Source organism: Mobula birostris, chromosome 15 (assembly GCF_030028105.1).
Source record: "Mobula birostris isolate sMobBir1 chromosome 15, sMobBir1.hap1, whole genome shotgun sequence".
Classification (NCBI taxonomy): domain Eukaryota; kingdom Metazoa; phylum Chordata; class Chondrichthyes; order Myliobatiformes; family Myliobatidae; genus Mobula; species Mobula birostris.
Window position 1 is genome coordinate 47,637,648 of NC_092384.1, and position 25,501 is coordinate 47,663,148.

Sequence of the window (25,501 nt, forward strand, 5' to 3'; positions counted from 1 at the left end):
AACTTTGATCTTGAAAAAGACAAGCTACAAATTAAATGATTTGGATGAAAATCTGAGTAGTCTGATTGGTAAGTTTGCAGATACCACAAAAGTTGGTGGAGTTGTAGGTAGGAAGATTGTCAAATGATACAGTACAGATTAGATCAGTTGGAGGTGTTGCATTTTGAAAGGTCAAATGCAAGTACGCAGTACGGGTAATGTAGCAGTTAGGGAGACACTATTACAGCTTAGAGTGTCGGAGTTTGGAGTTCAATTCTGATGTCATCTGTAAGGAGCCTGTAGAGCCCTCCTGTGGAAAATGTGTGTTTTCTCTAAGTGCTGTAGCTTCCTCCCACAGACAAACACATGCCGATTGGGAGGTTAGTTGGTCATCGTAAATTGTTCCGTGATTAGGCCAGAGTTAAATTGGGGGTTGTTGGGTGACGTGGCTTAAAGGGCCGGAAGGGCTATTCTGTGCTGTCTCAATAAATAAATAAAAATAAGTGGCAAGACCCTTTGGAGCACTGAAGAAAAGAGAGAGGATGAAAGTGGCAATACAACTTAGGATAGGTTGGTAAAGAAGATGTTTGACATACTTGCTTTATTGGCTGGCGCAGTGAGTATAATACTTGGAACATCATGTTGCAGTTACTTTTGGTTTGGGCCATTTGGAGAATTGTACCCATTTCTGGTCTCAGCATTATAGGAAGGTTGTGGAGAATGCAGATGTGGTTTGTCATGATACTTGTTGGATTTGTTAGAATTAGTTATAAGGAGAGGTTGGATAAACTTGAGTTGTTTTACTGGAGTGTAGGAAGCTGAAGGGCAACCTGATGAAGTGCATAAAATTATGAGAGGCATAGATATAGCAGGTGATCAAAGATAGAAATGTCACTGAACTGTGCCAGTTTAAGGTGAGAGGAGAAAAGTTTGAAGCAATTTACGAGACAGGTTTTGTATGTAAAGGTTGGTAGATATGTGGAAAGCACTGCAGAGGAAGAGGTAAAAGCAGATATGGTTTGAGAAGTATTCAGATAGACACATAAATTGCAGGGAATAGAGAATATTGCCCTTATGCAGGGAGATGGGATTATGGGATTAGAACTCCTTGACCTAGGACTTAGCACCCCTCTCTGCAGCTGGTTTCTTGACTTCCTAATCAACAGACCACAATCACTCCAGATTGGCAGCAACACCTCTGCCACGATTATCTTCAATATCAACGTCCTGCAAGGTTGCGTCTTTAGCGCCTTACTTTGCCCCCTATGCAGTTACAACTATGTGGCCAGATTCTGTTCTACCTCCAACAATTTTGCAGATGGTATGAGTCATGAGTGGTATCTGAAACAATGATGAGATAGAACACAGGAAGGAGACAGAGACCTGGTGGCATAGTATCAAGACAAGAATCTTTCCCTCAGCAAAGCAAAAGAGTTGGTCATTGACTTCAGGAAGTGGGACAGAGTACATACTCCTCTCTATAGCAGTAGTACTGAGGGGGAGATGATTGAGAGCTTCAAGTTCCTAAGTGTAAATATCAGTAACACCTTGTCCTGGTCCAGCCACATAGCTGCTATGAGCAGCAAAGAATTCCAGTAAGTTAACTTCCTCAGAAGGGTAAGTCAATTTGGCATGTTCCCAATGACTGTCAGTATTTTGTACATACACATGGGAAAAAGCATCCTATCTGGATGTATCAGAGCTTGGTAGGTAGCTGCTGTGCTTAAAATCACAAACATTGCAGAAAAGTGTGAATGCAGCCTGGTCTATCATGAAAATCAGCTCCCCCCCATTGACTCTGTTTTATACCTCCTGCAGCTTCGGGAAAGCAGACAATAAAAGAACCCTTTCACCTTAGTCATTCTCTCTTGTCTACCTTCCATCAGGCAGAAGATAGAAAAAACTTGAGAACACACATCATCAAGCTCAAGGGCTGCTTCTGTCCTGGAAGTACTCAGCAGGACAGGCTGCATCTGCGGGAAGGGAAACAAATAATTCAGGTTGAAAAATCTTAATCAGGACTGGGAAGGTTGCAGAGAGGGTGGATGAGGGACATATTTCTGACAGAATAAAACTGAGTTGACCATGGGAATAATCTGTAAACAAAGTTATGAGTGAATAGGAGTAGTGAGAGAATACGAGCGTAGACAAAAGGATGTAGAAGTTGCAAAATGCAGAGCAGGGAAACTTATAAGTAGGTCAACTTATAAGTAGGTCAGGCAGAGCATGTTCTTCAGCAACAGAGCTAATATCTCAGATGACTGATAGAGACATAAATTAAGTTACTTGAAATTCTAGAATTCAGTATATGTCCTGTGTGTGCAAGGTGTCTAGATGGAAGATAAGGTGCTTGTTCTGCGTCTTATTGTAACAGTAAAAGAGGCAACAGATGGATAGGCTGGAGATGGGAGTGAGATGGAGATCACTTCTACTCCTATTTGGACACTCTATTGTTTGCTGCTCAATTCTTCACTACAGTGGAGAATGGATTGTATTGAAGAGTGTTGGTACATTGATGATCCTAGTTCATGTTGCATTCTTAAGACATCTCCAATATTAGAAGTGAGAGCTAGCTTTAAATAATACTGCTGATACTCTACACTGTTGTTAGCACTTACTGCACACAGTTATCATGTAAATAAGCAGGCAGCACAAAACACGGATGGAGGTTAATTGCACACTGCCACCACTAGGGCTATTTCAAGAAGCTAACCAGTTTTGTCTCTCATGTCAGATTTGCATTTGCACGCCATTGTTTGAGTAATGTAGACACTTAAACTGCCACTAAAGCATTCTGGTTGGGAGGTGAGTGGAGATGGGAAGCAATGGGGATGTTATGAGTGAGGGGAAGAGATCCAAAAACCAGATTGTTCTTGAAATAGGTAATCTTTATCTGAGGTCTGAAGTCTGATCCTTATCCTTATATGGAAAGACACATTCTTTGTAATGCCAAGGTTGACAGGTCAATTGTTGGCCTGTCTGCAACTCCCTCCTTATATTTTTGTACTTTTATCTCTGTAAATAAATGCTTTGGTTCCTGCATATCCAAACGTATGTAGAAAATGATGACCCAACAGTAAAGCTGGAGAATTTCAGCTGTCATTTCCAGATAGCTCATCAGTTGCTTTTTCCCGATCCAAATTGTATAAAAAGATGAAAGCCACTTATTCTAGAGTTTCTATGAACATTGTTAATGCTAAAATATGGATTTTAAATTTTGATTATACTTTTCTAATTCTGTCCGATCTGAAGAGCAATATATGCCTGAATGTAGACTGGAGCAGGAATCTGAGGTTGCCATTCTGATGCAGTTTAACTCACAAGCCTTATTTAAAAGTTGCCAGAGTTAACCCTGCCTGAAGTGAGGGTAAAATGGAGATAGACTGAAGGCATCACAGGTACTAATAGCACTACATAAGGAATCTGTGGTACAGTAGATCCAGAGCAAATTTTCACCACATTTGCCACAGTTGCTTACCTGGCCCTTTCTTTTTACTGTTTGACTTGTTGCCTCATACTGGAGATAGGGATTATATAGATTATTCTCTGCATACTCAGCATGGTCATATATTTTTCATTGTGTTCATTCGTCCATCATGCAATGATGAGATTTGTAGGCACTGTACTGGCCTGTGGGTATACAGATGGCTGGAGAGGCCAATTGACACTCAAAAGTTCTTTGGCAGTGTGGACAAAAGATTGCAGCAATGTTGGGTTGGGGTCACTGGCTTGGGCTTTCCCGGCCAGCCTCGTCTCTCTTCTGGAATTGTCCTTTCTGTTTCACGTGTCACTCTGCCCTTATGGAGGGAGGAGCGCCACTCAACCCAGTCCTGGGTGATATGTTCCCATGGGTCTGGGTTGATGCCAAAGGCTTTTAGTGAAGTTTTCAGAGTGTCTTCATTGCATTTCACATGACCTCCATGTGAACATTTTCCTTTCCGTGGTTTATGGTAAAGCAGTCTGGCGAATGAGTGACTTGGCCTGAGCAGCATAACTGGGACTGCATCAGGATGGTGCAGATATTGGGCAGGCCCACTAATGTATTTTAATGTTGATTGTGATATTTGGGTCAATATGATTTCCCTCAAAATGGCTGATGCATCACTTCAGTCTTCTTTGTGTTGATGGTAAGCCCAAAGTTGGTACATGTATCAGAAAACTTGACAACAGAGTGCTGCATATCATCTTTTGAACCAGCATTAAGGGCACAGTCATTAGCAAAAGGAAATCTCTGATAATATGTGTCATAACCATAGTTATTGTTTCACTGCGGAATTTGCTGCCAATGCCCACATCACCATCTCTAATGGCATCAGTCAACATGGTGGAAAACACTAGACTGAATAGTGTTGGTGCCAAGATTGACCCTATTTGAGACGGGGAAGGATTTGGATGTCCCACCAGTGTCTTGAATTACAGCTTGCATGCCATCATGGAATTGCTGCCCCATGGTGATGAATTTCCTTGGCCATCCATACTTCACCGTGATCGTCCACAGAGCCTTTCTGCTAAAAGTGTTGAGGGCTTTAATCAGATCAACGTATCAGGAGAAAGGTTAGTGATTTGCTCCTGGCATTTCTCTTGCAGCAAACACCATGTCAATAGTCCCACACTCTTTCTAGAATCCATACTGGCTCTCTGATAACAAGGAGTGATGTGAGACAGTTGAGAAGAAGTCTGGAGAAGATCTTGCCTGCAATAAATAGCAAGGATATTCCCTATTAGTTGTTGCAGGACTGTCTATTTCCCTTTCACTTGTACAGGTTAATTCTTTAAATTCTTGTGGAATTGTCTTTGAATTCCTGTGGAATTGTCTCTTGCTGCAACATGAGTTGGAAGAGTTGATAAAGCTTTTCTGTTAGCACTGCACCACCTTCCTTGAAGGCCTAGCTGGTATTGCATCTGATCCTGGCTCTTTGCCACTAGAGAGCTGATGTATTGCTTTCTGGGTCTCAGCCAAGATCAGTGGAACATACAGTGGTTCATTGACAGGAACTTGGGGCAGGTGATTAATGGCTTTGTCATTTATAGTCAAAGGTCAATTCAGAACACTGTTAAAGTGCTTAGTCCACCTATGAAGATTTTTCTCTTTGTCCATGATCAGTGTGTTTCCATCAGCACTAAGTAGAAGGGATGATCCATGATGATGCAGAGCTGTAGATTTCTTTTAGTGCAGTATGGACGTTCTGTGAATCATACCTATCTGCATACACCTGGATTTCATCAGCTTTATTGCTCTACCAGGAATCCTGAATCTGGCACAGTTTGTGTTGTACAATCCTTGTATGTTATTGAAGGCATCCTTCTTTGAGATGGACTTGGGGTTGCTGAGGAACGCTTTGACGAGACAATATTTCTCATCCAGCGGTTCTTTGATTCACCACAGTTTTCTTCAAATCAGTCCTTGGGATTTCTGGTAGCAGATCTCAAAATCTGTTTTAGATCAGCTTTTGAGAGGTTGACTAGCATTTTCCACATTCTGATTGTCCAGAGTGGTGGATTTCAAGCAGTCTTTCAGTGTGTCAGCTGAAGACTGCTTTATGTTGCTGCTTTTCAGCTTGGAGGCATTCAGCTATCCTTGTGCTTTTTTTTCCTTGTGGGCATCTCTTGGGCTAGATATGGAGTTCAGTTTAGAAACGATGAGATGGTGGTCTGTCCAGCATTCAGCACTTCACATAGAATATGTCACCCTTACATCCAGCCTGTCAATGATCTAGTCAATTAGATGCCAGTGCTTAGAGTGGGGATGCATCCAAAAAATTCTGCTACGGGTGGGAAGCCAGAAGATGGTGTTGGTGATCAACAGTTCATGTTTGGCACATTTCTCAAGTAGTAGGAGACCGTTGCTGCTATAGCAGTCAATGTCATATTTCCCAACGACTCTATCCTAGGAGATGTTGTCAGAGCCTAGCTTGTCCATTTTGTGAGCAATGACAATAACTGAGTGCAATTCTTCTTAGAACTTGTCCTTGACATCATCTGGGCTGGTCATGGTTGGGGCATAAGCGCTGATGATGGTGACATTCTTCCTACCATGTGATAGGATGAGGAATCTGTCTTCACTGTAAATTCAACCCCACACTCATGTTGGTCTTGATTTCCTCTTCCTCTTCAAAAGAATGTATTCTACACTCCTTTCACAAAGTTCGCCCTCTCCTGCAAGCCAGGTATCAATCAGGGCTGTGATATCAATGCAATAAACAGCCAACTCTCTGCCCATTAGGCTATCTTCCCTTGAAGTTTGTCAGCATTGACTCTAACCGACAGTGTGCACCTGTTCCACATATTGAGAGTGAGACGAATAGTTCCTAATCTATTTCGTCTGCTGTTATAGAGTCAGCTGTAGTAAACTGGCCAGGGAAAGAATGGAGCAGGCAATGTTCAAGGCACTCTTTCTAGCTCCTTGCTCATACCATGGGGGCGAGCAGTGTATTCCTGAAAAAGGCTACACAGTCACTCAGGTGGCTATTGAAAGCTGCTGATGCTCCTTGTCAGTGGATGACGACCCTATGGTCTGATCCACCAATGTCCAGGTTTGCGGCTACAGCTACCAGTGTACCCACACTTGCCACTGTGACGACAGGCTAGCGACAAAGGATGAATGACAAGAATGATTTGTTAACCATCCTTCCAAGTTGAGGAAGAGTTGCATAGCATCAATCTCACTAACTCATCTGGGATCATCTGTATTCAGTGGTAAGACAGAATCAAGACAGCTGGAGATGGAGTCAGATGTAGTGGATGACCACGATGTCCTTAGTGCCTTGTCACGCTCTAAGCCCTCCATGGCGTCTTGCTGGGTCTGCCTTCCTGCCTGTTGAGCTAAACTAATGGTTCCCTCCATGCAGTCTGCTGGGTCCAGTTTTCACTATTTTGCCCAAACTCACCAAGACTTTAAGATCTTTCGGTTACCTTCACCTGGTTTAGTCCAGTTGTATCCTCTGCATACTCTCCAGCACAATCGCATTTTTCCCATAGTCTCGCAACCAGACTGTAGGCATTACTTCAGCTGAAGTCTTGACAAAGAAAAAGTGCTTTATCAGACATATTCCTTTCTCTTATCCACTTCCCTCCAATCTTTTCTGCAACCAAAAACTTAACTTGTTTTCTCTCTTTCCCAGATCTGATGGTGAATCTTCAACCTGAAACGTTAACTCATTCTTTTCTTTCTGGACTTGCTGACTGATTTTCTGACAATTCCCTTCATTTACTGTTTTGTTTCATTTTATGTATTTGTATTTTAATTGTATACAAATAGCTTGAGAAGAGTGTAGAAAGAGTGCAGAAAAGACGTACCAGCATGTTGCCTGAACTTGGGGCCTGAGTTGTAAGAGGAGGCTATTTAAACTAGGACTATATTCCTTGGACCTGATAGAGGTATTTATGATCATGTAGATCATAGATAGGGTGAAAGCGCATAGTCTTTTTCTCTGGGAGGGGTGCTACAAATATGAGGACATGGGTTTAAAATCAGATGTAAGAAATTTAAAAGGGATATCGAGAGCTGCTTTTTCACACAAAGTGTGATATCTATTTGGAATGAGCCACTAGAATAAAGTGGTTGGGGAGCACACTAACAACACTTAAAACTCATCTAGATCTGGGAGAGGTTTAGAGGGCCATGGGCCAAATGCTGGGAGATGGGATTAGTTCTTTGGGCAATACAATTGGCATGGGTGAATTGGAGCAAATGGCCTGTCTCCATGTTATATATCTGATGACTGACTGACACATAACTCCAGGCTCAAGAGGAGTTTTTGTCCCACTACTATTAGGCTCTTGAATGGGTGTTTTATACACCGAAGATGATTTTTTAATAACATAATCTACTTCGTTTTGGCCTTTTCACGTCTTTTGTCTATCTGCACTGTGCTTTCTCTGCAACTGTAGTACAGGTTGAGTACTACTTATCTGAAATTCCGAAATCTGAAAACCAAAATTTTTTTTTAAGTACTGACTTCACATCAGAAATGGAAAATTCCACAAAGCACTGGGAAATGCAGGTCTCTGCGTAATGCAGACAGTTCTGAGAAGTGACCTCATATGTAACGAACAGAAATAAATAAAAAATAGAAAAGCACTGCAAAAAGTGAAAAATGAAGATCTTGAGTGTATATTGAAAGAGTGGATTCATCAGCATCAAAGTGAACATATGCCATTTAACGGTATGCTGATTATGAAATAAAGCTAAGATTGAGCCTGGAGCTAATGGAAGAGAAGTGGCCTCATCAGCCAGAGGGGTTTGTCTGTTCTTTGAGGGTGAGCATACTTTGGATACATGTCCTCAGCTGGAGAAAAGGGCTCAAACTGAGAAGATTGGCTTCCTGAAGGAAAATAGTGTCTGCTTTGGTTGCTTCTGTACAGGCCACATCAGCAAGGACTGTAGGAAGTGTCTTTCATGCAGGGTATGCAGTGGCAAGCATCCCAGCATACTTCATATTCACTCTGACGATAAGGGTGCAGAACCAAAACAAGCTATGAAAGAATCAGACATAGCAGTGAGTAGTGCCCTGGTCTTATAGGGGCTGATTATAAACTCCCCATATTTCCAGTACCGGTGAAGTCTAAGAAGGGTAACAAGGCTGTGGTTACTTATGCTTTGCTAGATCAGGGAAGTACAGCAATGGTCTGCACAGTGGGCCTTGTGAACAAGCTCAACTTCACAGGAAAAAGGACATGCATTTGTCTTATGCACCATTGTTCAAAAGAAGGTCATGAGTAGGTGCATTGTATCAGGATTGTGAAGTACCTAACATTTATATGCAGGAAAGTATGCCTGTCCACAAAGGGAACATTCCATGTTGGATGGATCTCCAGGGTTGGTCTTACCTGAAACATGTCCATTTGTGAGGGATTGATTCAGAAATTGAGCTGCTGATAGGGACAAATGAACTTCCGCATTGGAGCCATTGCAAGTGATTGCAGTGTTAATGATGGACCCTATGCAATTAGAACAATGTTGGGTTAGTCTGTGAATGGACCACTGAAAGGAGACCATTGTGTTTGGAGAAACTAAATACGTAAGGTATATTTAACTATCGGGTTAGATACCTGCTTGAGGCGTTTCAAATCAAAAGGAAGAGAGGAACCTAAAATAGAGCCAAGTGTATAGCCCTGAACAGATTGTAATTCCAATGCTACCCATTTAGGAATGGATAGTATATCCTGGTCAAGTAACCAAAATTTCATATGTCGAATATTAATTGCCCAATAATAGAACCTAAATTTAGGTAATGCTAAACCTCCATCTCTCTTAGCTTTCTGTAAATGTATTTTACCCAGTCTCGGGTTTTTATTTTGCCAAATAAATGAAGAAATTTTTGAGTCACCTTTATCAAAAAAAGATTTTGGAATGAAGATTGGTAATACCTGAAATATATATAGAAATTTTGGCAAAAAAAAATCTTAATTGCATTAATACAACCAATCTTCCTTTCAATGCTTCCTCCTACATACATTTTAGATACTATAATTAACCTTAATCCATGTCAGAAAGGTGCATCGGCTATGATTTATAATATTATTATGAAACTTAGGAAAGCTCCATTTGATAAGATTAGGGTAGATTGGGAACAGGAATTGGGGTCTATCATTTCCGTGGATGACTGGGGGCAGATTTTACAATTAGTCAATACTTCCTCTATCTGTGCTAAACATTCCCTAATTAAATTTAAAGTTGTTCATAGAGCACATATGTCCAAAGATAAATTAGCTCGCTTTTATTCTCATATTAATCCTTTTTGTGATAGATGTCCGGGGCAGATAGCCTCTTTAACTCATATGCTTTTGTCTTGTCCTACTCTGGAAACTTTTTGGAGAGACATTTTTAATATTATCTCCAAGGTATTGAATATAGATATCTCTCCTCCCCCTATTACTGCTATCTTTGGACTACCTAAAATTTCCAGTAATCTTTCCCCTTCAGCCCGTAGAATGATTGCATTTCTTACTTTAATGGCGAAAAGATGTATCTTACAACATTGGAAAGAGCTTAATGCTCCAACTACCTTTTTTTGGTTTTCTCAGACGATATTATGCTTGAATTTGGAGAAAATTAGAAGCAATCTTTATGATTCCTCACTTAAATTTGAACGGACCTGGAGATCTTTTATTCAATATTTTCATTTAATGTAATTTTTTTTCTCCTCTTTTTTTGCTCCATATTTATATACCCTTCTTGTTTTTTTTACTGTTTTTAATGGAGGTCGGGATTGAGGACGTGATTTTAAGTTTTTTAACTCTGCTTGGTTCCAAGTTAGCCCATTGCTTTTAGTTAGTTGCACAGTGGGTTTTTTTTTGGGGGTTTTTTTCCTTTTCTCTATTGAGAGATAGATATATATATATAAAAATTAGTATACTATTATGTTACCTTAGTATGTTGTGTTTAAATTACATTGTATCATTTTTTTTGTATTAATATTTCCTGTAATTTTATTATATTCTAACAGTGTATTAGTGCCTATATGGCTTACCTTTTTGTATACTTATTCAATAAAAAGATTTAAAAAGAAAGAAAGGAGAAACTGTGCTCAGCTTGAGCTGGCAGTTAACAGGATCTCAGTTTTGAACTTGGATGAACTTTAGCAACAGCGGTTCAAAGCAGGCTTCCCGGAATGCAGTCAGAATGAACAACCTGGTTTGTTAAGAGAAAACCAAAATTCATAGAGGTGGTTGCAAATTCTTCAAAACTGGTTGATCATCAGTACCAGTTTAATTTACCTATGAGAAAGGAGGAAGTTAACGTGACTAATAATAGGAAGATTGCTGAACAATGTGCTCTAAATCTAAGGAAGAGGTTTAAGAAGGATTCATCGTTGCACACTGATTACACAGATTTCATGAAGGACATCATCTCCAACGGTTATGCCGAAAGAATGTCAACAGAGGACCTGGAACACAGTGAAGGGAAAGCCTGGTACATTCCACATCATGGTGTTTACCACCACCAGAAAAGGGAAATTTAGTGTTGTGTTTGACCTTGGAGAGACTTTCCAGGGAATGTCACTTAATGTTCAGCTTTTATAGGGACCACATCTTACTAGTTCACTGACTGGAGTCGTAACCACATTCAGAAAAGAACACGGCGGATCAATGTTTCATCAGGTTAAAGTACCAGTGGAAGATGCAGATCTGCTGAGATTTCTCTGGTGGACTGATGATCCAACATATGGTGGACCTTAGAATTGTGATACATCTCTTTGGAGCAACTTCACCACCAAGCTGTGCCAATTTCATTCTTAGAAAATATGGAGAAGACAATGAAGAACAGAGTAACCATGAGACAGTGGATAAGGTTCTTCATTCCATTATGTCTTGTGTAAGTGTCCTCAGAGGAAGGAGTGGTGTCTCTCTATCACGACTTTGTATTCATTTGTGCTAGAATCAGCTTTCAGCTCACAAAGTGGATAAGCAGCAGGCATAGTGGACTATCTGTGATACAGAAAGAGCAAAGAGAGAAGGATAAAAAGCTTTTGGATTTGGATCAAGATATACCTTCAGTAGAAAGAGTACTGGGTGTGCGATGGTGCATTCAGACTGATACTTTCAAGTTTAAGATCACAATTCAAGATGGACCATTCACTAGAAGGGTGATCCTTTAGGAATCTTGAGTCTGGTGGTGCTATCTGCTAAGAAGATCCAACAAAACTTATGTAAGGATGGGTTTGGCTAGGATGAAACTTTACCAATATCAGTTGCTCATGAGTGGACAAGATTGCTGGAAGAACTCTGCCAGTTGGAAGATGTCAAGGTTACCAGAAGTTTGAAACTCTTGGATTTTGGAGAAATTACTGCTGCACATTTACACCATTTTACAGACACAAGTGAAGATGTCTATGGAGCAGTGACTTGCCTGTTGTTGCACAACACGTTCTCAGGTGTACAGTGCTTTTATCACTGGAAAATCTAGAGGAGCTCTGTTGAAGTCAGTTTCCAACCCTCATATGGAGCTAATCACTGCTATGATGGCAAGTTGTATTGAACACTGTGGAGGAAGGAAGTGCACATGCAGGTTCAGGGACTCAATTATTTGGACCGATAGTACTTCTGTGCTGAAGTATATCAAGAATGAAACTTACAGGTTTCAAACCTTCATTGCTAACAGAGTTTCAGAAATTCTTAAGGTCTCACAAACATCCTTCGATCCCAATGATTTGGAAGCATTACACCCAACCATCTGTTGCTTCTGAAGACCTCACCATGCTTGCTACCAGGAGAGTTCCAAAAGGAAAACGTTTATGTTCATCGTAGATGGAAACAAGTCCAGTACATGTCAAGCAACACACACAAAATGCTGGAGGATTTCCAGTATCTGCAGATCTTCTGTTGTTTGTGATCGGACCAGTACATGTTAAACCTGTTTTGGAAACGGTGGGTCACGGAGTATTTACCGTAGTTGCAGGAACGTCAGAGATGGTCAGGTATAAAACACAATTTTCTCCCTGAAGACATTGTACTTATAGTTGACAACACAGCAGTTCGAAACTCATGGGATGAGTGATTCAAGTCTTTCGAGACAGAAGAGGGTTCAACTGACCTGAAACCAAGATCTGTCTTCTATAGGAGGCAGAAGTTTGAGGAGGTACAGCTCTGGAAGCTTCATGATTTTGTCTTGACCTACTGACTTGACAGAAAGTGGTGGTAAGATTACTCTGTACTGGGCCAGTGCTGGTTACCTCTGGTCTAGATGACTGTTGCATGATTTGTCTGGAAGAAGAAAGAGAACATTTGTATGAATGTTAAGATGTTTATCCTTGAAGGTTTCATTTCTCCTATTTTTAGTAGTATGTAGTTGTAATTATTATAGTGTAATAATTAGGGGCTGGGATGTAGGAGCCATGTACAGTATCTATTTTCTATCTGCATTGTATTTTATGTTGTGCATTTATTATGGGTAATCTGTCATTTGGGTTGGGGCATGGTAGAAGTGAATGAGTATAGTTATATGTTCATGCTTTGTGTAAGTTCAGTTTAGTCTGGTTAGAGCCAGGGAGTGGGCTGGGGCTGATAGTTTTCTGTTGACTGCTAATGCTCAGTACCATTAATGTTACCACGAGATTGCTATTGTATTGTTATTGGGCTGTTTATTTCCTTATATCACTAGTTTTTTTATTAGTTTTTTTTATCATTGCAAGATTGTCTTGGCTGGTTTCTTAATAAAGGATCGAACGTACTCTTTTGAACTTTGGGACTTCATTAGTGTGGATAGCGCACAATCTAGTAATTCTTGAAAGGTTACAATTGTTGCCTCCATAGTCTCTTCAGCACCTCTTTCAGAACCATGTGTTGTAGTTCATCAGGTCCTGGTAAGTTCCCACAGACCTTTCACCTTCCTAAGCACCTTCCCCTTAGTAATAGTAACTACACTTAGTTCTGCCACCTGACACTCTGAATGTCTGGCATACTGCTGGTGTTTTCCACAGCGATTACTGACACGAAACACTTATGAAGTTCATCTGCCTTTTCTTTGTCCCCCATTGCTGCCTCTCCACCATCATTTTCGAACAGTCTGATATCCACTCTCACCCCTCTTTTAGTCCTTACATATCTGAAAAAACTTTTCATATCCTCTTTTATATTATTAGCTAGTTTATCTTCATATTTCATCTTTTCTCTCCTTATTGCTTTTTTAGTTGCCTTCTCTTGGTTTTTAAAAGTTTCACAATCCTCTTACCTTCTCATTAATCTTTGTGACATTGTATGCCCTCTCTTTTGCTTTACTGCTGTCTTTGACTTCCCATGTCTCTCTTTAGGATACTTCTAATAGCCTTCTCCCTAGTGGGCTCTACCACATGCTACTCTTAAAAAGCCATCCCATAGGCATTTTACAAATTCCTTCTCTTGGTATCCAGCACCAACATGATTTTCCCAATCTACTTGCATACTGAAATCCCCCGTGACTATCATATTATTGCCCTTTTTACATGCCTTTCCTGTCTCACTTTGTAGCCCACATTCTTGGTACTGTTCAGAGGTCTGCCTCTAACTCCCGTCAGGTTCTTTTTCACCCTTGCAATTTCTTAACCCTATCCTCAGATATTCTACATCTTCCAATCCTTTGTCACCTCTTTGTCAGGATTTAATTTCCCTTTTTACCAACAGATCCACCCACCCCTCTGCTTACCAGCCTGTCCTTTCAATGTAACATGTATCCTCGAATGTCAAGCTCTCATCTCTGATCTTCTTTCAGCCTCTATTAGGTGATGCCCACGTTATCATACCTGCCAATCTAACTGCTACAAGATCATATACCTTATTCAATACACTGCATGCACTCAAATATAACTCCTGTCCTGTATTCATTACCCTTTTCAATTTTACTCCCATGTTACCGGAAGTTAAGTTCTCATACTTTCAAAACCTTTGGTCTTTCTATTTATTCTGGATACTTCTGTAACTTCTTCTGCACTCTCCTTTCCTTCTACTTTTTCCTCACTTTTCCAAACTGTTGATTTGTTGAACGTACTATTTAGTTTAAAGATGCACTTCAACCCATCCCACTGGCTGCAATTCTGCCCTTTCATGTTCCTGTCCTTCTTCACAGTCTCACTACACACTTCATCTACTTGCATACCAACTGTTCCATTCTGTGCTCTATCACTCTGGTTCCATTCCCCCTGCCAAATTAGTTTAAAACTTCCCCAAAAGTTTGAGCAAACCTACCTGCAAGGATTTTGGTACCCCCTCCGGTTCAGGTGTAACCTGTCCTTTTTGTTCAGGTCCTACCTTTCCCAGAAGAGGTGCCAGAAATATGAAACCCTGCACCCTGCACCATTTCCTCACCCAAGTCATCCATCTGTCAAATCATTCTACTCTTACCTCACTGAGTCTATCATAGGCAGGAATTCAGAGATTACTACCCTGGAGGTCCTGCTTTTCAACTTTTCTTCATCCCTTTTCCTACTTACGTCATTGGTACCCATATATACAATGGTTTCTAGCTACTTACCCTTTCCCTTTAGAGTGCTGTTAGCCCGATCTGAGGCATTCCTGACTGTGGCAACATACAATCTAAGAGGGTCCTTCATGTCCTTAAAATCTCCTGTCTGCTCCTCTAAGCCACTACTGTACTCCTTTGCTCCCCCTTTCCCTTGTGAGCCACAGAGCCAGAGACCCGGTTACTACGGATTTCCCTGGTAGGTCGGCTATATTGTTATTTGTTTATTATTGTCTTACAGATCAAGAATCTAAGGATTCACCTCAGTCTCCATAAAGCAAGTTCCCTTTAACCAATTCTAAATGATCTATCTTTTATCCTTGATAATGATCCCTAGTTCTTAGCCAAGAGAAATGTGCTCCTGACATCCAGCCTGTCCCCCCTTACAAAAACATCATTTATTTCAATAATAGCCCCTTTTAATTTTTCCAAGCTCCAATACATAAAAGAAATTATCTATTCAATTTCTCCTCATACAGCAAACCTGCTAGCTAGGGAACCAGTTGAGTGAATTTTGACTGCACTCTCTCAATGTAAGCAAATACTTTTTTATTTAAGGAGTGCAAAATTAATACCGAAGTCCAAGTCTGCTCTATGTAATGTCTATAAGGCATCATTACTCCTGTAGTCAAATCCACTTATAATAAAGGGCAATACACCATTTGCCCCCTGATCATTTACTGCATCTGCAAGATGGCTTTCAAAGATTTATGTGTAAGCACATAGCTTTACTCCATCACTTACAGCAGATTGAAAAGCTTGAGCAATGGCTTAAAGTGGACTGAAAAGCTTGAGCATGTAGATATTAAGAAAAAGGATGTGCTGGAGCTTTTGGAAAGCATCAAGTTGAATAAGTCACTGGGACCGGATGAGATGTACCACAGGCTACTGTGGGAGGCAAGGGAGGAGACTGATGAGCCTCTGGTGATGATCTTTGCATCATCAATGGAGACGGGAGAGGTTCCGAAGGATTGGAGGGTTGTGGATGTTATTCCATTATTCAAGAAAGGGAGTAGAGATATCCCAGGAAATTATAGGCCAGTGAGTCTTACTTCAGTTGTTGGTAAGTTGATGGAGAAGATCCTGAGAGGCAGGATTTATGAACATTTGGAGAGGCATAATATAATTAGGAATAGTCAGCATGGCTTTGCGAAAAGCAGGTCGTGCCTTACAAACCTGATTGAATTTTTGGAGGATGTAACTAAATGCATTGATGAAGGTAGAGCAGTAGATGTAGTGTATATGGATTTCAACAAGGCATTTGACAAGGTACTCCATGCAAGGCTTATTAAGAAAGTAAGGAGGCATGGGATCCACGGGGACATTGCTTTGTGGATCCAGAACTGGCTTGCCCACAGAAGGCAAAGAGTGGTTGTAGATGGGTCATATTCTGCATGGACTTCGGTCACCAGTGGTGTGCCTCAGGAATCTGTTCTGGAACCCCTACTCTTAGTGATTTTTATAAATGACCTGGATGAGGAAGTGGGGGAATGGGTTAGTAAATTTGCTGATAACACAAAGGTTGGGAGTGTTGCTGTCAGAGGTTGCAGCGAGACATAGGATGCAAAACTGGGCTGAGAAGTGGCAGATGGAGTTCAACCCAGATAAGTGTGAGCTGGTTCATTTTGGTAGGTCAAATATGATGGCAGAATATAATATTAATGGTAATACTCTTGGCAGTGTGGAGGATCAGAGGGATCTTGGGGTCGGAATCCACAGGACACTCAAAGCTGCTGTGCAGGTTGACTCTGTGGTTAAGAAGGCATATGGGGCATTGGCCTTCATCAATCATGGGACTGAGTTTAGGAGCTGAGAGGTAATGTTGCAGCTATATAGGACCCTGGTCAGACTCCACTTGGAGTACTGTGCTCAGTTCTGGTCGCCTTACTACAGGAAGGATGTGGAAACCATAGAAAGGGTGCAGAGGAAATTTACAAGGATATTGCCTGGATTGGGGAGCATGCCTTATGAGAATAGGTTGATTGAACTTGGCCTTTTTTCCTTGGAGCGACGGAGGATGAGGGGTGACCTGATAGAGGTGTATGACAGTTGTCCCGTATCGGACTGCAAAGCACTCCAGCGTGTGGTGAAAACTGCCCAGCGGATTATCGGCACCCAGTTGCCCACCATTGAGAACATCTACCATAAACGCTGCCTGGGCAGGGAGAAAAGCATTATCAAGAATGCATCTCACCCTAACCGTGGACTTGTTACTGTCCTCCCTTCCGGTAGGTGCTATAGGAGCCTCCACTCCCACACCAGCAGGCACAGGAAGAGCTTCTTCCCTGAGGCTGTGACCCTGATGAACCTCACATCACAGCGCTAAGCAGTATTGCACCCATATTGTACTGTCTCAGTACTTTTATATTTGTGTGCTGTAGCACTTTTTATTTGCAGTTATTTTGTAAATGCAGTAACACTATTCTTTGCATTTCTGGTTAGATGCTAACTGCATTTCATTGGCTTTGTATCTTTACTCGGCACAATGATAATAAAATTGAATCTAATCTATTCTAATAAGATGAGGAGAGGCATTGATCGTGTGGATAGTCGGAGGCTTTTTCCCAGGGCTGAAGTGGCTAGCACGAGAGGGCACAGTTTTAAGGTGCTTGGAAATAGGTATAGAGGAGATGTCGGGGGTAAGTTTTTTTACGCAGAGAGTGGTGAGTGTATGGAATGGGCTGCTGGCGATGGTGGTGGAGGCGGATATGATAGGGTCTTTTAAGAGACTCCTGGACAGGTATATGGAGCTCAGAAAAATAGAGGGCTATGGGTAACCCTAGGTAATTTCTAAGGTAAGGATATGTTCAGCACAGCTTTGTGAGCCAAAGGGCCTGTATTGTGCTGTATGTTTTCTATTTTCTGTGTTCTACTTACCATTTTAAAAAGACCTTACTTTTCTATTTTCTGTACCAAAGTGGATAATTTCATATTTTTCCACATCTGCCATGTTCTTTCCCACTAACTCAGCTTATCTACAAACCCCTTAAAACCTCTCTACTTTATTCTCCCTACTCAGAATTGCAGCTAATTCTGTATCACCAACAAACTTGGAAATGTGACATTGTTAATTATAGATCATGAATAGCAAGGGGTCTGAGTAAAAATCCCTTCGGTACCACCAGTCATGACTTGCCAAAATGAGAAAGGTCCGTTTATTCCAATATTTGTTTCTTGTTCAATACTTTCTAAGCAATTAATTAAAAACTGTTTTTGTTACTGTCTGTGTTGACTCTTTAATTAATTGACTTGATAATGTTATATCTACATACAAAGAATCCTTTTTGTAGAATATTTTGACAGATGATATATTTTGCCTGGTTTTAGATTTTAGCTAATTTCTAACGCAGCAGAAGGTGAAAAATATTATATGGTAGTCAATTAACCTTTCTGAAATATGTTGTATTGAAAAATGTCATGAACACAAAAGTAATTTCAGTAATCAGTGGAGCAGAATTCATACCAAAGAAAACCATAACTGAAAAGTTGATGTTTTATTCACTCTTGTGAAATCTGTTGTGTTGCAAGAGAACTTCATGAATTCCATGAATTTTCTTCCATCTCTCCTTCAATGGTCATGTCAGTAGTGTCTATAGCTTGTACCTTTGGCAAACCCATTCTGACCAAATGCAATCATATATCGTAGAACTGTACAGTACAGTCCCTTCAGCCCATGATTTTGTGTCAAACTTTTAACCTACTCCAAAATCAATATTTCCTTCCTAGCCTTTCCTTCCCATATAGCCCTCCATTTATCCTGACAGCAAATCCACCAACGTTCCAGACATTGGCATTCTCTCATTACTGACCAGTTCCTCATCACATATATTTCCTTTTTTTTCCCTATTTCACATCTGCCACCACTACCTGATCATGCGTCTGAACACCCATCAACGCTCTGTTGAATTCCTAACCAAGTGCCTCTGAACCTCTTGAATCTAGGCAATATCTTCTGTACTGTGAACAATTATTCCTGAAAATTTAATCATAAATAATAATGGCCTCTTTACTTAGACCCACCTTACACATTTTCCAGGAACAGAAAAATTTATAGTTTAGGATTTACTTGCTTCACAATCAGTACTACTTGTAATAAATTCTGAACTTTCTTCAACTTATGATTAAAATTGTATCAATAAAGAAAGAAAAGAAAGCCTTTAACTCCGAGAGGAGTTATTGGGACGCCATCATGACGGCGTTTTTTCTTAGCAGGCTTTTTTATTTTTTCGAGGTCAGGTTGCTAGCTTGACGCTCAACCCAGCACAGATGGAAAATGTGCAAGGGAGCTGGCTGGATTCGAACTTGGGAGCCTTTGCTCCAAGGTCCGGCGCTGATGCCACTATGCCGCCAGCCGGCAAAATTATATCAATGGCTAAATGATATTTTATGTCCATTCTTAATTAGTTCTATAGAGAAAATATATACTTACAGCAGATCCTGGTTAACTGGGACACATCAGCCCCGTTTTTGGTACAATTAAACAGCTGCCCCAATTAGCCGAAGTTTCATGGAAGTAGTTAAAAATAAAAAAAATGTATTGAAATTAAATACAGAACAAACTAGAACACTACCAATAACACTACAGTACCATAAAACTGTGAATTAGTTCCTAATAGTTATCAACAGAAGAATTTATCAACGGTACGCTGATGTGTTCTTTTGATTGACTGTAATTGAACAAAATTAGCGCAGATACCTAGTGCAGATAATAAACTGCCTTCATACAATACTTTTGGCAATTTCATCCTCCAAAACTTCATTTTCATTGTAACATTAAGGATGATTGTCAGTACCTTCAAATTCTTTGTAGTTTATAACTGCTGTAGTGAAATCATTTCATTTTCACTCCCAAGCCGTTTCTTTCTTTCTTTCTTTATTAATCTTTTTATTGATGTAAAAGGAGCATAAATACAATCAAAAGGAGAATTATCTCAAATATATATATCAGTAACAATATAAACCAAGATTGAGATAGACATTGTCAAAATCATAGATATTGTTAAACTAGTATGAAATATATAATAAGAAAAAAAATGAAAATAGCAATTCTCCTCTTATCAGTTTATGAAGAGAAAAGAAAAAACATTGGGTTTTAAATGAAAAGAAAAAAACCTCACTACACTATATAGAAAAAAAACACAAAAAACAAAGGGACTGGGCAGTCCATTTTGAGGATATGACCAAAAAAAAAGAAAGAGACACTTTCTGATCGAATCCAAAACTTCTGGAGAAAAAAGATTGAAAGATTAATAAGTCAAATTAAATGAAAATATTGGATAAAAGGTCGCCAGATTTGCTCAAATTTAAAGGATGTATCAAATGTCCGACTTCTTATTTTCTCTAAACTTAAACAGGACATAATGGAGGAGAGCCACTGTTTCTTGCATCTCCAAGCCTGAATGCTTGAAACTGCAGTGAGCCAAAAAGTTCTGAATTGTCTCACTGCTTATTTCTTGACAACTATTAGTGACAAAAGAAATCACTGCTTTTTGTACACAAATACATGCAACTAATGCTAGTTAGAAACTGTTCGGCGGCAGTCTCCTGTCCCAATTAAATGGCAGAATGTCAAAAATAAATGAAGGAAATCCTAAACAAGAGGAATTCTGCAGATGCTGGAAATTCAAGCAACGCACATCAAGGTTGCTGGTGAACGCAGCAGGCCAGGCAACATCTCTAGGAAGAGGTACAGTCGGCATTTCAGGCCGAGACCCTTTGTCAGGACTGTGTCCCGGGGTGTCCTGACGAAGGGTCTCGGCCTGAAACGGTGACTGTACCTCTTCCTAGAGATGCTGCCTGGCCTGCTGTGTTCACCAGCAACTTTGATGTGTGTTGAAGGAAATCGTAGCTATTTTCTTCATTAGCTTTTGTTCTTTAAGATTTACCCCAAATAAGCTGTTGCCCTGATTAACTGATGGTCCAATTATCTGGAATCCACTAAATCAAGTCAAAGATGTCAGTAACTTTTAATCATGGAAAGGCAGGTTTACAAAAATTATATGTTCTATAATTAGAATTGGATGAAAATTACATAGACTGTTCCACGTTCAATGTCCAAAGCCTACACTGGTGTCACTCCCCAACTTTTCCTATACGACATGAATGGCTACATTGGTGCTGTTTACCGCACCTATGTGGAGCTCGTCAACTTCATCAACTTTAACTTCCACCCTGCCCTCAAATTTACCTGGTCCATTTCTCACACCTTCCTCCCCTTTCTCAAATCTCTGGAGACAGCTTATCTATTGATGTCTATTATAAACCCATTGACTCTCACAGCTAACTGGACTATACCTCTTCCCACTGGGTTACTTGTAAAAATGCCATCCCCTTCTCTCAATTCCTTCATCTCTGCTGCATCTGTTCTCAGGATGAGGTCTTTCATTGCAGAACGAAAGAGATGTCTTCCTTCAAAGAAACGGCTTTCCTCCCTCAACCGCATCTTTTCTATTTTGCACGTCTGCTCTCATCCCTTCCTCCTGCCACCCTCCAGAGATGGGATTCCCCTACCACCCCACCAGCCTCTGTGCCCAGCACATAATTCAACGTAACTTTCACCATCTCCAATGGGATCCCACCACCAAGCACATCTTCCCCTGCTCCCCACTTTCTGCTTTCCACAGGGATCGCTCCCTATGTGACTCCTTTGAACATTCATCTCTCCCCACTGATCTTCCTCCTGGCACTTATCTTTGCAAGCGGAACAAGTGCTACTCCTGCCTCACTACCTTTGGGGGCTCCAAACAGTCCTTCCAGGTAGATGACATTTCACTGTGAGTCTGTTGGGCTCGTCTATTGTATCTGGTTCTCCCGGTGTGGCCTCCTTTATATCAGTGAGACCTGATATAGATTGGGAGATGGCTTTGCTGAGCACCTACGCTCCATCCGCCAGAAAAAACGGGATCTCCCAGTGGCCACCCATTTTAATTCCATTTCCCATTCTCATTCTGACATGTCAGTCCATGGCCTCCTGTACTGTTGCGATGAGGCCACACTCAGGTTTGGAGGAACAACACCTTGTATTCAGTCTGGGTAGCCTCCAACCTGGTGGCATGAACATCGATTTCTTGAACTTCCAGTAATGCCCCTCCCTTCACCATTCCCCATTCTTTTTTCTCTCTCTCACCTTATCTCCTTACCTGACCATTACTTCCCTCTGGTTCTCCTCCGCTTTTTCTTTCTTCCATGGCCTTCTGTCCTCTCCTATTAGATTCCCCTTTCTCCAACCCTGTATCTCTTCTGCAAAAAACTTCCCAGCTCTTTAACTTCACCCACCCCATCCCACCATCCCAGTTTTACCTATCGCCTTGTTTCTTCCTCTCCTCCCCCTTCTAATTCTGACTCCTCATTTTTTTTTTCTCCAGTCCTTATGAAGGGTCTTGGCCCGAAATGTCAACTATACTGTTTACCATAGATGCTGCCTGGCTTGCTGAGTCCTTCCAGCATTTTGTGTGTGTTACTTGGATTTCCTGCAACTGCATATTTACTATTGTTTGCGAAAATTACATTCATTCCTTTCTGTTCCTTACAGTTATATAAATACTGGTTATTTAGAGAAGGCGGAATTAGGCCTTAGTGTAAATTATATTTGACGTTCTTGAACAGGATAGTGAATTCATGGTTCAATACAGAGATTGGGGTGGAGTAGTATCAACAAAGAGTGGTAGCACAGCCTCCCTGTCCAAGCTGATTAAATCATTGTGGTGCAAGATGGATAGAAATACTCTCTTGGACCCAACATCTAGGTTCCTCTTTAGTTTGGCCTAGAACCCTTTCATTTACTCAATTGCCAGAAACCAGTCTTGAGAATGTTGGGTTGTAGCTTTCTGTTGTCTGATTTCCAGCTCTCGCCTGTCAGCCAAGTACTTTGTGTAAACTTGTTTGGGAATGAATATTTTTGAAATGTAATTTTGACTATTCAGGTCAGTCAGATCAGCAATAACTGGCACTATATACGTGCTCTATAAGTTGCGCGCATAGTACTCGTTTCTAGTTTAAAATCTGGACTTAAATATATACTGATTAATTAAAATAAACCTGACATATTTTAGTTTAATAGCAGTAACCTAGATTTACTTGCCTGTTATTAAGGTTTTGAAATGGTAACATTGTCAGATGGATGAAAAAGAACAAGGTTATTCTAACCAAAATATTTTTACAATAGTGTTGGATCTCAACTGATGTATAGGAGGCCACATTGGGAACCGGAGCACTAAATACAATAGGTGACCTTAATAAACTTGCAGGTGAAGTATCACCTCACCTCGAAGGACTGTTTGGGACCATGAATGGTGGTGAGGGATGAGTAGTCAGTTATCCCACTTGCAGGGGTAAGTGCCAGGAGAGAGACTAGTGTGAGGGACAAGAGGAGAAAGGAGTCATGTAGGGAGTGATTAAAAGCATTTAACTGATATAAAATAACTGGAACACCATTTTATCCTGTGTTAGTGATCTTTATAACATGAAGCTGCAAAAGACTAGCACGGGAAGGCACAGTTTTAAGGTGAAGTAGGTACGGAGGAGATGTCAGGGGTAAGTTTTTTTACGCAAAGAGTGGTGAGTGCATAGAATGGGCTGCCGGCGATTATTTCTAAGGTAAGGACATGTTTGGCATAGCTTTGTGGGCTGAAGGACCTGTATTGTGCTGTAGACTTTCCATGTTTCTATGTAAGTGCAGTATATGTATATAAATAACTGGAAGTCTATAAGAATAGAGAAGGTAGTGGAATGAATTGGATTACTCTTTCAAAGAGTTTACATGAGCATCATTGCCTAAATGGCCTTCTCCGATATTTTGAAGTTCTACGATTCCATTTGTAATCCGATTTATCTTTCAGTAGACTCCAGTTTAAATGCAAACTGAAACAATGCATCATAACATCAAATAACAGGCTTGTGTCATGATCTGAATACAATCATTAGAGACATATGCTTCTGGAGGTTAGTTGTATGTCACTGCCCTGGGACAAAAATTTTGTCCATTAGTAAAAAGAACATCAAGGGCTACTTATAATCTTAAGTAAGTAGTGTGCTGTAGGTTTTCTGTATTTAAAAAAAAAGACGAAGCTGAGTAGAACAGACATTCAATTGCTGAGTCAGTATCTCCAAGATTCAGCTCTCTATAGCCTGGACTTGATTGTCACTTGGGCTGTCATTCACCACCCAGCATTCTTGTAGCATTCCATTCATGCTGTATTCATCAAGTTGTGATTGACCCTCTAAGGTGATTCCTTACAGTCAATGCCAAATGTCCCAGGAGGTCACACAATTTCCTCATAGCTGCCCATCAGCTTTCATGGAGCGCTGATCTATTTGAAAATGAGGCATTAATGGCTGTCTTCTTGGTGATCATCTCACCCCAAGTGCTGTTCACCCAGCAGAGCTGAACACTGCAAAACTCAAAGTCACTACAGTATGAAGAGCTTAGTGGAGCCCTCTGTTGGCTTCATCGGAATCAGATCTCACATTGCATAGCTCTGTTTTCATGGCACCCTCAGGTATCTATCAGTCAGAGAATCCTATTCCTTAAAGTAATAAAAGCAGCAGATGCTGGGAAAGGTACTGGAACCACTCAGCTTTTTGATATTTGCTTAGGATAGTTTATAGGATGTCTTTCGAGTGGACTGCATTGTCCTGGATGGTGCTAAGATTTTTGACTGTGTTGGCGCTGTACTACTGCAGATAAATGGAGTGTATTCCATCACATTCTTGACTTACGCATGGTAGATGGTGGAAAGGCAGTGAGGGTCAGGCATTGGGCATTTGCTATAGGATATCCAGCCTCTATCCTGCTCTGGTATTGGTGTGGCTGCTCCAATGGAGTGTCTGGTTAGTGGTGACTCCTAGAATATTGACTATGTCAGTTCTGCAGTGATAATGCCATTGAACGATAAGGACAGATGATTATACTCTCTTTGTCGGGAATGATTAGTACTTGGTTCTTTTGTGGTTAGAATGTTACTTGTTGCTTATCAGTTCATGGCTGAATGTTGTTTAGGTATTGTTGCATGTAGCCACTGGCATTTTCATTTCCTGAAGAGTTGCATCATTTCATCATCAGTGAACTATTTTGGTTTTATAACAGGAGGATCACTGATGAAAAAGCAGTGGCTTGTTAGCACTAGTACATTGTACTGATGAACTTCTGCGATGATGTCCTGAAGCTGGAAAGATTGAACTCCCATCGTCACAACCATCTTCACTGATTGTGTTTTCCCTTTGGTGAACATTGACTCGAGGCACTTCAAATTCTTTTCTTCTTTCATTGTTTTAATCATCTACTATTTCAACAAAAGTCACTTAATGAAGACTAGCCTAAAACTACATTAAATGAATTATGCTAATGATTCTGTTAATGAATTTGTATTTTCTAGGTGTTGCAAGGTGCACAGTTAATTGCAGTAGCTTCTGCTGAACATCAAACCAGTGGAGTAGATGGATCACCATTGCAGGGAAGTGACATCCAAGTGCAATATGTACAGCTTGCACCAATAGCAGATCATGCTACAGCAGCTCAAGTGAGTAAGAATATGGATGAAGTCAGTTAATACCTTTTCATTTTTGTTATTTGCCTTAATGAAGAAACAT

General features: G+C 40.6%; 1 protein-coding gene across 7 annotated transcripts in view; it reads left to right on the forward strand.

Moving 5' to 3' along the window:
* banp (BTG3 associated nuclear protein) overlaps window positions 1-25,501 on the forward strand; it is a 177,024-nt gene that overhangs the window by 124,939 nt on the left and 26,584 nt on the right. For all 7 annotated transcript variants that reach the window (XM_072279730.1, XM_072279727.1, XM_072279731.1 and 4 more), the window contains one exon: window positions 25,288-25,431. In XM_072279730.1, coding sequence (XP_072135831.1) covers window positions 25,288-25,431 — 144 coding nt within the window. The remainder of the gene's footprint in view (window positions 1-25,287; window positions 25,432-25,501) is intronic.